General features: G+C 36.4%; 2 protein-coding genes across 2 annotated transcripts; both read right to left on the reverse strand.

Annotated features, from left to right (window-relative positions):
* Nucleotides 1–326: 326 nt before the first annotated feature.
* On the reverse strand, nucleotides 327–4,182 carry LOC107591614 (proteasome subunit beta type-4-like). The gene is made up of 7 exons (XM_016280820.1): nucleotides 4,026–4,182; nucleotides 2,992–3,198; nucleotides 2,735–2,881; nucleotides 1,565–1,646; nucleotides 1,344–1,460; nucleotides 1,140–1,228; nucleotides 327–450 (listed from the first exon to the last, which is right to left on the reverse strand). The coding sequence occupies exons 1-7, from the start codon at nucleotides 4,148–4,150 to the stop codon at nucleotides 438–440; spliced, it is 780 nt and encodes a 259-aa protein (XP_016136306.1). The 5' UTR covers nucleotides 4,151–4,182; the 3' UTR covers nucleotides 327–437.
* Nucleotides 4,183–6,528: 2,346 nt separating this feature from the next.
* LOC107591612 (digestive cysteine proteinase 2-like) lies at nucleotides 6,529–12,153 on the reverse strand. The gene is made up of 11 exons (XM_016280818.1): nucleotides 11,970–12,153; nucleotides 11,680–11,739; nucleotides 11,510–11,602; nucleotides 11,246–11,418; nucleotides 10,913–11,162; nucleotides 10,624–10,819; nucleotides 9,984–10,174; nucleotides 9,808–9,899; nucleotides 9,561–9,722; nucleotides 9,121–9,310; nucleotides 6,529–6,952 (listed from the first exon to the last, which is right to left on the reverse strand). Exons 1-11 carry the CDS (start codon nucleotides 12,013–12,015, stop codon nucleotides 6,765–6,767), a joined length of 1,641 nt encoding a protein of 546 aa, XP_016136304.1. The 5' UTR covers nucleotides 12,016–12,153; the 3' UTR covers nucleotides 6,529–6,764.
* Nucleotides 12,154–12,686: the final 533 nt, after the last annotated feature.

Below are 12,686 nucleotides of genomic sequence, written 5' to 3' on the forward strand. Positions count from 1 at the left end.
ATTCATCATATATATTTTTTTGTGTGTGTGTGAAAACCTATATCTGAACTGTAAATCATGCTTTTTACAGTCACTTTACATTTACAGTTAGTCATTTAGCAGACGCTTTTATCCAAAGCGACTTACAGTTGTTGCCCTACTACCCCTTTCATATGGTATTAATTTGATTTGTGCAGGTGTTAAAGTCTTAAATCCTGCAGATACCCTAATATTGGTGAAAGCAGAATTTAAAAATGCAGAATATATCACAGAAGATCATTATGCAATTGACTGATCAATTATAGAAGAACAATAATGAGCACATGGCAAACAATTTTTTGAAGGTTATTTATGTATTAACAAAAGAGCAAGAAACAATTCTAACTGTAGTCTTGACAATACAATAGTGATCTGGTGGTGCTAAGAGCATGTCCAAAGATGATGTAGCAGAACAGGACTCATTCAAAACCACTGCAATAAAAACAAACAGCAGTTATTAGGTCAATACAATGAATCAGCAATCAGGATTTAACTGAATTTAAATATGCACTGCATTGATATGTATATCCAACAACCTTGCACTAAATGCATTACAATTCAAAGGTTTAAGGTCTAAAAAATTTTTAAAGAAATTATTACTTCTATTCAGTGAGGGCACGCATTTAAGATCAAAAGTGACAGTAAAGACATTTTTAGATTGTTCTTTTGAACTCCATATTCATTAAGGAATCCTGAAAAATATGTATAATCAGCATAAATGTTTTCAACATTGATCATAATAAGAAATGTTTCTTAAGCACCAAATCAGGATATTTGAATGATTTCTGAAGGATCATGTGACTGAAAACTGGAGTAATGATGCTGAAAATTCAGCTTTGCCATCACAGGAATAGATTACATTTGTAATTATATGAAAAATAGAAAGCATTTATTTTACACTAATAATGTTTCACAATATTACTGTTTTATAATATTATATTACTGTATTTTTAATCAAACAAAATGCAGCTTTGGTGAGAGAATTCTTTCAATAAAACGTAAAAAAATCTTATCAACCCCATGTTTCTGAACAGAAGCGTATATTATACTAATCTCATAAAATGTCTATTAAACCATAAATGGTGAGGAAATATTCAGATGAATCATGAATTTCAGCCTACCTGACCAGATGGGCAATGTCCCAGTTTGTTTCAGATGACAGTGGTCCTAAAATCTCAACGCCTTCAGCTGTTACAATGGCAATTTCATGCTACAGAAAGCACCCAAGAAAATCTATTATTTTCTGTTTTTTTAAACACATATACAATGAAATGTTGCACCCAAGATAAGGATCTGAAAGACAGAGAAGAAAGATCATGTCTTACCCTGTTGTAGGAGCGGGCATCACGGTAGTACAGAACTTTCAGGCATCGCTCTATCAGCGCTCGTGCCTCATCCTTTGTGATTTCTACCTTGTTCTCCATCACCTCCCTCATCAAGGGCTGCAAAAACGCATATGATGAATTCATATGATAAGGTTTTTAACTTTATATGATAAGGTTTTTAAAAATCAAGACAATCTGATGAACAAAAAATAAAACCTTACCTGAGCCAAATAAGCACCAAATCCTGTTGCTACTGTTGGGGCTTCATATGCAACTCCTAACTTGTCCACATAACCAAGAAAGCTTAAGAGAGTGACAAAAAAACAGTGTTCAATGAAAGTTAAATAACAGCAGACAACTCAAAGTCCTAATTAGGTCACAAAATTGACCATATTTACTATACAACTGTGTCAGTGATATACATCACCGAATGGTAATTATTGTAAACGGAAAAAAACAGGTTTTTACAGGTTTTATCATTCTTATTATAACTAGATAGCAAATGAATAACTCAAATGAATCAACAAATAAATAATTAGTAATGAATTATACAACTACTATAAGTAATATATTACCCAGAAACATACAGTGCACTTATGGTAAATGCTATGTACAATATAGAAAATCTCAACTGCTTGATTGTTATATTATTGAAAATATAAACTATATTATAGGCCAACAATATATTATAATTTGTATATAGTACATCCTACTTTACCTGCATACATATAATGTCACATAAATGCTTATATTGTCTCAAAAAATTTAAACTAGTATCACACAGCTAGCTCCCTCTCTCTCTCTCTCTCTCTCTCTCTCTATATATATATATATATTCAACACACTCAGATATAGCGATATATACTATAGCAAATATCAACTGCCTGATTTTTTGTCACAAAATACAACTGTATTATCACACAGCTCTTTATATAAAGTTTGATGTATAAATACTAGATAGTATATCTCAACTGCTTGATTGTTGCAAAAGTGTAAAGCTCAGCACTAATCTGCTAAATGTGACTATAAGGCATGACGATATTAGGATATTATTATAAACATTAGCATCATGATTTTCTATAAAGCTGCTTTGAAACTGAAACAGCAAAGAAAAATAATGTTCTTTATAAATGTTTCACCAAAATGTAATAATTTGTGTATTGTAAATTCACCTCTTCAGTCACCAATATCTCTTAATTTTTCAACCTGTTATTTGAGAGTGATACCCAAAAGATAAAATCAAGTCCCTCTCTCCCTATCTATGTTTCACTCCTAAATAAATCTGATTCCAGAAAAAATTGGATTGTGAATTTTGTTTAATGCTGACTTTCATCCTAACACAAATAAACTACTTTGTACGCTCAAAAGTACTTGTCTGGATACTGTCCCACCTCTCTCCATTGTAAAATCCACCAATGACCACTGTGTTCCACAAGGGGTTCATCTTGCTGCGGCGGTTGTACATGACCCGCGTGAGCCAGGAGTGGATGGCTTTGGGGGTGTAGCTGTGTCCATCTCCAAGTAGCTCTTCATCAATCCTAAACAAACACAGATCAAGTTCTACCTATTAGCATATACTGATTTGAGGGTCTCAAAGCTGACAAAGAAAGTCTTCAACCATATCATAAAGAAATGTGTGTGTACTTACACCATCTGCTCAATGACCTGTTTAAGGTACTGGTAGTCAGCATAGTCTCCTGAAGCTCCCAGGATGGTGCTGTTGTTGACCTTCATGAGCCGGGAGATGTTGCGGAAGCGTGCCAGAGAGCCATAAGAGCCGAGCATGTCAGCAGCAATGATCACACCACCAGTGAACTTCAGACCCAGCACTGATGTGCCCGTTACCATGGGGTTGCTGAGAAACATTAAACATTCTATATTAAAAAAGACAAATGTAATGTAAATATGCATACACTACCATTCAAAAGTTTGGGGGCTGTAAGATTTTTTCAGTGTTTTAGAAAGAAGTGCTCACCAAGGCTGCATTTATTTAATCAAAATGGTAATATTGTGAAATATTTACGCAACCATTTCTCCAGTAAATATATATAAAAATAATAATAACAACACAATAATGTATATTATTGACGTTTTAAACGGCATAGTACACGTATGGACATCACCATCAATATTTTTAACAAAATGTACCTTCATATTAGTGATTGAAACTGAAAGCAATACAAGTTCACATTTGAATATTGTAATATCTGATGTGTTCTTGCATATAGCGCATTTCTATTTATTAATCGACCGTAAGATTTTTAAATTGTGTATTTTAATTTTACTTATGGCCTTTATTAGCCTTATTTATGTCCACAATTATGTCAAGACATATATATTGTACTTCGTATATACTTCCTCATCTATATTGTACATAAGTCTATTAAAACGCACTGGTTTTGATATTTGCCTATTCATTAGCATTATTGCTAGCAAGCTAACTTATCACTGGACCATTCAACTCTTACTTTTTCACTAGTAACAGAATGGGAAAAGAAAGAGATCAATTATATTCAGAGTATATTAAAACGAACCGAAGATATTTTAAAATATATATCCGAGACCATTTTCCGGGGTAACTTTAAACAGCAACTTTCCTCCATGATGATGCAGCAGAGAAAGGCAAATCGAAACTACAAACTTAATGCGAAGCACAAAACTGACAATTCGTGATGAACTTACAGTGTGTGTTTGATGGGTCCACATCCTGGAGCCGCACTACTGCTGCTGTTACCCGGGAATGAATAAAACTGACCGGGTTTCGGTCCGTTCTCCCAGAAATTCAGCTTCAGTCCATTCGCCTCCATTTTCAAAACTGACGGAAATGACCACTATGCACTCCATGTAATACGCGCTAGGCATTATGGGATATTGGGTTGTGTTTATTTCTAGCAATTTCTTTAGGTTTAGAATGGGTTGTGTTGAGAAATCAGATGCCCCTTACCAAAAGTGATATGTTTGTAGTTCATAATGTAAATCTAAAATTAATAATAATAAATATTAAATCAATAAATAAAATTATCAAATGAATATTTCACCTATTACTTACCTGAGCAAAAATAACCAGAGTATTAAAAATTCGTTCAAAATAGAAATAGAACTATTTGTTAACCTAAAACCTGGAAGAGCATTTTCAACTGATGGGGTCACTGTGGAATTGAAAACTGACTATTTGTGTATGTATGTATGTATTTATTTATTTATTGAGTATAGTAAAATCCTTGGTTAACATTATGGTATATTTTGACATTTACTTGTTTACTTGCTTGACAAATCAAACAACTGCTGTAGTCCTTATATTGCTTAGATGTTATTTTACTAATAAATCCAAAGCCAATGAACCCAAAGGAAATTAGACTTCTCTGCTAAGACTTCTCGTTTGACCTACAACTTGTCGTCAAGATTAAACAGCGCTGTAGATTACGTTTCAGTTCATTGGTCAGTTATAGGCCTGCTTTGTAGTTAAAGAAGAGTAAGAGAATATTCAAATGAAAATGTGTCCACTAAATGGCAGGTTACAAATGACTAGGTAAAAGGTAACCTGAGGTGATGATGCTCTCAGTGTTTCCCAACCTTTTTTCAGTCACGGCACCCTTTGGAAATTTTAACAAATTTGTGGCACACTGCAAAATTAATTGTCGCAATACTTAAAAAATTCTAACTTCGATATGATACCTTGAAAAGTATATTTGGTAGAACAGGGAAGAACTGCAGAATAGGCCTATACTGTAATACAGATATTTTTTTATATTATTAAATTTTTTGTCCATCAATGGTGGCAATCAGTAGGCTAATTTCTAATGAAGAGACCAATTTATGACCGATTTTCATGTAGGCTTTTATTTATATGTAAACATTGTTTAATTACCAATTTTACTAGCTATCTCACAAATGTTTGCACACTCAGTGTATTTTTGATTTTACATTGGGGTAATTTTGTTGCAGTAGCACAAGATAGCTTGATTTCAAACTTTGCATTGAATAAAAAATGACAAGTAAAGCAGTCAGTAATAAAATAAGAACAAATAAACAAATGACTAATGATAGCACAAAAATAATAACGATAAATTGCTTTTTAGTTTTTCAGGTAGGTCTAACAGTAAGGCTTTTAACAATTATATCCAAATAATGTTTAGTCCTAGAAAGCTATTATTATCAGAACACATGTGCATAGGCTATATAGCGGTTAGCAGATCAATGAATGAGAGGGCAGCGTTACCAGAGTTGCCCATATACCACATCATGTTACAGTACAGTAGGGCTGTTGCAAACAGAAACAATACTGTACTACATCGATGTTTCCTGTCGGCTCGATTTTTGAGTGGACTTTGCTGTTCAGATGAGCATGAACGGTATAGGAGTGGAGCGCACACATAGAGTGGGATAATACGCAGAGCATCACACCATGTGAAACTGAAACCGGAGCGGTGAACTCATTTTCGGCAGTTGGAATTTCGGTGCAGCTCCAATTATTGGCAACATCAGAAATTGATATTATACAACAGATGTTTGATTTTTTTAACCATTTTAGCAATTTAAAAATCTTTAAAAATTATTTTTACACGGCTCCCCGGTTGGGAAACTGCTAGAACACCATAAAAACACTACTATATTTCTAAGGTTTCTGAATCCATGTGAAAAGATTCAAATGAAGAACAGACTAAAATGTCATGTTGTTATTCACAGAAAAGCCTGTAAACTGATGTGGCCAGGTCACAGAGTCAGTATCTCGCACAGATCTAGATCACTGAACAAATTGCTCTTATTAGGTGGTCGTGCTGAATGATTAATTCCTGAATCCAAGTTTGACTCACTGACCAAAATTCTTTAAAATATCTGAGTCAAATGTGTTTGCAACAACAAGAGGGTGTGTAAATAATGACAGAATTTTCATTTTTGGATGAACTATACTTTTAACCAAAACATTTTTATATATTACTGCATGATTATTAGGATCTAAATGCTTTTACTCTGTCATGACTGGTGTAACTGTTCGGTACACCTGTGACTGATGTCTTTTAACCTGATGAAATATAAAGACATTTTTTCCCAGAAGAGAGAACCATCAGTGGAACCACCATTAAGAAAGCTGGATGGTTACCACAGTCCTCAGACTTAAAATGATGACGACATGAGAATGAATCAATTGGCGGTCCAATGAAACTGTTATATAAGCCTGCTAGTTACTGACCATTGCCTGTGAACAAGTATGAGTGTGTGTGTTACTTTTGCTGCATGATGGAATGCAAGTCTTGACGTGATTTTACAATGAACAAGCATTTTGTTATTAAGACTTTCCATTTATTGACATTCCAACTGATGCACAATAAAACTGTGATCAGTTGTCCAGCATCTGCAATAAAATTGTTGAAAACAATTCTTCTATTGCCTTGTGTGATTTATTTGAAAAATGTAAGTATATTAGGCTAATGTCACGCAAGTAGCATCAGTGGCCACACCACAGTTGTTGTCTTTCATGGACATCAGAATATAACCATCATTGCCCCAGTAAGTGGACCAGGAGTTCTTCACTAGCCAATAGGGCTCATTATCCATCATCCCATAACCAACTGCTAGCACAGCATGATCCAAGTCATCAGTCACGTTTTCTGTGGAAGTAGAAACGTAAAACATGACTTGCTGGTTTCGATAGAAAAGAGTACTGCATGCTTTATATTAAGCAACCTGTAAGACATAGCTGTACTCAAAATAAAATACATGAGATTGTACTTGAAATATGAAATATAAACAATGTGCATCAAATTTTCAAAATTTTATAATAAAATAATAAACTAAATAATATATGAATCCACTATATAAATATAATTTGCCAAAATGTTTTGCATATAAAAACATGCTGCAAAATGTTTTCAGATTTTTATATAATAAATTAATATAAAAAATAATATATAAAATTACTTTATAGATGAAAACGTATACCTATTTATTGCTGTTATACGTTTAATATGCACACCGATCAGGCATAACATTATGACCACCTTCCTAATAATGTGTTGCTCCCCCTTTTGCTGCCAAAACAGCCCTGACCCATCGAGGCATGGACTCCACTAGACCCCTGAAGGTGTGCTGTGGTATCTGGCACCAATATGTTAGCAGCAGATCCTTTAAGTCCTGAAAGTTGCGAGGTGGGGCCTCCCACCTCGACTTATTTGTTCAGAACATCCCACAGACGCTCAATTGGATTGAGATCTGGGAAATTTGGAGGCCAAGTCAACACCTCAAACTCGTTGTTGTGCTCCTCAAACCATTCCTGAACCATTTTTGCTTTGTTGCAGGGCGTATGATCCTTTTGAAAGAGGCCACAGCCACCAGGGAATACCGTTCCCATTAAAGGGTGTACATGGTCTGCAACAAAGCTTAGGTAGGTGGTACGTGTCAAAGTAACAGCCACATGGATGGCAGGACCCAAGGTTTCCCAGCAGAACACTGCCCAAATCATCACACAGCCATCCAGGTGATGTAAAAGAAAACGTGATTCATCAGACCAGGCCACCTTCTTCCATTGCTCCGTGGTCCAGTTCTGATGCTCACGTGCCCACTGTTGGTGCTTTCGGCGGTGAACAGGGGTCAGCATGGGCACCCTGACTGGTCTGCGGCTATGCAGCCCCATACGCAACAAACTCGGATGCACTGTGTATTCTGACCACAGTCTATGATTCTGACACCTTTCCATCAGAACGAGCATTAACTTCTTGAGCTATCTGAGCTACAATAGCTCGTCTGTTGGATCGGACCACACAGCCAGCCTTCGCTCCCCACGTGCATCAATGAGCCTTGACCACCCATGATCCTGTCGCTGGTTCAACACTGTTCATTCCTTGGACCACTTTTGATAGATATGGACCACTGCAGACCGGGAACACCCCACAAGAGCTGCAGTTTTGGTGATGCTCTGACCCAGTCTTCTAGCCATCACAATTTGGCCCTTGTCAAACTCACTCAAATCCTTCCACTTGCCCCTTTTTCCTGCTTCTAACTAGGGCTGCACGATTAATCGCAAGCGATATTTAACGCGCATCTTATGAGTAAAGCCGGTTCTTTAATCAGCGGTAAATCTCCATCACCTGCGTGCTTTCACATCGAGCAGCATTAACTACACAGAGCCGTTGTTCACTGACGAGCTGCGCCAAACCACGTTCATATTCGCGCGATTTTTAGCGCAGCTCGTCAGTGAACAACGGCTCTGTGTAGTTAATGCTGCTCAATGTGAAAGCACGCAGGTGATGGAGATTTACCGCTGATTACAGAACCGGCTTTCTGACAAGATGCGCGTTAAATATCGCATGCGATTAATCGTGCAGCCCTACTTCTAACACATCAACTTTGAGGACAAAATGTTCACTTGTTGCCTAATATATTCCACCCACTAACAGGTGCTGTGATGAAAAGATAATCGGTGTTATTCACTTCACCTGTCAGCGGTCATAATGTTATGCCTGACCGGTGTATATAAATATGTATAGTTATAGTTAATAAACATTATTTTCCAAATTGTTTCCATATGAAAAATTGTAAAGTTTTGCAGATGGAAACCTTCTTTTTGGATGAAATACTATGTATATTAATAGTATTACTTTTGTTTTATTTGTAAGATATATTTAATGATGAGGCAAATTATGCAAAGCAAATAATATATATTATTGTACATTAAATCTTAGCATGTAGTATGTGGCATGATGAGAAAAGTACAGTTAATAATAAGTGTGAAATATTAGGATTTAAGTTAGTGAGACAGTATGAATGTGTGAAGACTCACTGCATGCTGGTTCGTAGTAGACTCCATTGCTGTAGAAGGCGAAGGAACGATGAGCAGCGTCAATGCTGACTGCTACAGGGCCGAATTTAAAGATAGCAGCCTTCAGTGCCACAATATCACCACTGGTCACATTAGTGTAACTGCTCAATTTTGCCACCATGGAGGACTTATTGTAATGACACAAACCATTCTGAAACACACACAGTGATCGGATTAGTGATCCCTTTTTTAACCACCAGTATCTGATGGATCAAAAACTTAATTTCTACTTTCTAGAAAGAAAATTATAATAGGTGGACCTTTTCATGCAATCAGAAAATATTTTTTCTGATAATAGATGTCAATTCCAGAACAGTTTTCCAAGCTGGGACCTAAACAACTATTTAAATCAATCATAAACATTTGGGTTAGCTGGAAATGTGTGGTGTATGTACACACACCATGCCCATATATCCTCCATAGCTCTCGGTGGTAGAAATGCCACCATGTTTCATGATCCACTCAAAAGCTCTCCATTCCTCTCCTCCATCACAACCATTGTTCCCAAATCCCCATGTGCAGTCTACCAGCATCTGCTGGGACAATGACGTCAGCTGTCCCGTCTAAGAGAGAGAGAAAAACAAGGGCCAGTTCAACTCTATTTCAGTGAAGTAACTAGTTCAAATCTGTATCAGTATGTAGATTTACCTTCAGGAAAAGTGCTCCCTCTAGTGTTCCAGTGGTGGCAAAGCTCCAGCAGGATCCACACACAGCCTGGTCTTTCACTGGTGTCACAGCACCTGAAAATACGTTACAATATCATCTGAATCGCTAAACATGCATGGAACGATTTTGACTTCACATGCAACCGAAGATATACAGACCATACAGCCTCCAGTCTATTGAATCAGGGGCGGCTATAGAGCGGATTTCAGAGGGAAAAGGCTGAGCGTTTCTGTGAACATGAGTCCTTTTACATCCTCTCATCATGGTCAGCTCTTCCTGTGACCGATCAGCCAGGTGATTGACAGAGAGGGCGAATGAAAGACCAGCTCTATTCATAGAGTGCACATACCTGAGGAAGAATGTATGTGAAAAGAATGACTTCAGACAAGTTCACAGACTGATTTCTGCTTCTCATTATATGATATTGTATAGTTTATTATGGCTCCATATTCTCATTTATTTCTAGGTAGTTGACATGACTATGTAATGTAAAAAAACTTAATTTATTTTTCTATATTTCTTCCGAATTATAAGCATTTTTTCTTTCAAATCAAACAAATTTGCTGCTGAAAAAAATACTTTATGTTCGACATGTGGCTAGTTACTATGTATACACATAAGATACCATTTGAAAACTTAAAAACTAGCCTTTTCAAAAATGTCAGTCACAATAATATTCTCAAACACAGTCCCTCAAACTGTAATTTTTAATAAAAAAATATTTTTGCAATTAAGGTCTTTTTTTCAATTTTAATGCATATAACCAAATCTCTAGTAATGTTTCTAGTTTTTCCTCACCGAATATTATGTACAAAGTTATGCTCACGCTCCTCATGCTCCTTTTCATTTTCATACTGATGCTCATATTTCTCCTTAAAGTGGCCAAACATACGGTGGGCATGACCAACTGGGGAGGTGTGGACAAGGTCTTGGATGGGGTTGGCCAATAAATGACGCTCCAGTCCAGGACCAGGAAAGTCACCACAGGTCATTCCTAAACACAAAATTGAGCATTTTATAAGATGGTTTGTAAGCGGCAGAAAAATGTCAAATAATTGAATGTGTGTTATGCATTTATTGTATTTACCTCCAGGTAGTTTGAAAATGTCTGAATCAATTCGAGGGCTTAAGTCACTGTAGTCGATAAGGTATTTATCATAGTGGGACCCCAAAAGAGTGTTGAAGCCCACCATCTCATAGTGGTGTGGGGTGGCTGGGGAATCATTTCCCTCTGGACGTGTGACCCACAGACGATACGTGTTCTTCTTATGGCCAACCTGTGTGACGTTTTCCCAGACCTCACACAGATTGCCTGCGTAATACTCCATCTTTTCAAACTGCAACACAAACAACTTCATAAACATCTTAGTTGCTTTGGTTTGCTCCACAGAAGATAGTAAGTCATACAGGTAGTACATACTTCAAAGCCCTGCAGATCAGGCAGTGCCGTCTGTGGAAGTATTGGACCCTCCTTGGTACCATTAAGCTGGAAACACTTCAAAGTATTGAATTCAGTCTCAGTGGTGACTGGTGTGATCTTGTAAATGGCACCATAGTCCAAGTCATTTCCAATAAAAAAAGTGCACACTGTACCTATAGACCGCAGCAATTAGGAAAACAGCATACATAAACTACATACAGCTTACTATAAACACTGTTTTTTTATTATTTGATGATCACGGACCATGATAATAGTCGATTCGACTTCTTTTCCCCTTGAGGTCGTACCAAGCTTCAAATGGCTCCTTTATCTCAGCATAAGGCAAAGAAAGCAAACCTATTAAAGAGGGATATGTAACTTTAAAAAGAAGTGTACTGTACTGAGACGTACAGTGCAAGTAGATAAAAATGTACCTTTAACATGATACATCTTTCCAAAATCAGGAACTGTTCTGCCACCAAATGGTGTGGCATCTGGGGAAGAAAACAGATATCTAAATATTTTTTTCTAATTAATTCATTAACATAATAAATACACTATGAATGCAAAACTTAACATACTGAGCCTAAAAATACTATCGCATTCATCATCAACACGTTTAATGTTAAAACACCACAGGAAATGTGTCTCAGCCGTTTAATCAAGAGATCAACGATCTTTGTGTTTTCTTTCTGTTTTCTCTTTTACATAGACAGCACTTTACCTGCAGCACACACCAGCAGCACGATCCCAGCGAGAAGAAGCCACATAGTGTAACTAAAGAAACCAGTCAGACATCCACTGGAGATGTTAATAAACTCTCGTCTGTCTGGAAAAAATTCCCGAAACAAATCAAGAAAATTAAGAAGAGGTCTAACGATAGTGTTTATGCCAGTGACGACGCACGACAGAAGAAGGGTCCAATAAAAACACGGGAAGGAGGGACTGAATTAAAATCAGATGACAAGTGTGTCTATTGCTGTCACATGACTGTAGTCAGCTGTTTTCCTTTATAAAGGTTAAAGTTGCTGAATTCATTTCTAACTAGAAATTCACATATATTACACGTTTCTGACTATACGAATCACTTTAAATCAGAATTAAGCGAGAAAAACAATCTCTTAGGCTACTAGTGAAATGTAGTGACATGAGAGATGGGAAGTAAAATTGCAGAAATGCTTGAAACATGAGATGAGCTACTGAGCGTGAAAAAATGTGACCAAAACAAGACATAAGAGGTTTAGGCTTCGTGATTAAATTATCACTGGTAGGCCTACAAACAAGTTACACAATTAGGTTGAAGACATGCCTCACAAAAGTTAAATGTATAAATTTGAAATCATATTACTATTATATTACAATTACGCACAATGTCTGTAATTTTATTTATAGGCCTACACAAAGTCTCATTTTTTATTTGACTTTTTTAATCTATTCATAG

Source organism: Sinocyclocheilus grahami, unplaced genomic scaffold (genome assembly GCF_001515645.1).
Source record: "Sinocyclocheilus grahami isolate Dianchi unplaced genomic scaffold, SAMN03320097.WGS_v1.1 scaffold144.1, whole genome shotgun sequence".
Classification (NCBI taxonomy): Eukaryota; Metazoa; Chordata; class Actinopteri; order Cypriniformes; family Cyprinidae; genus Sinocyclocheilus; species Sinocyclocheilus grahami.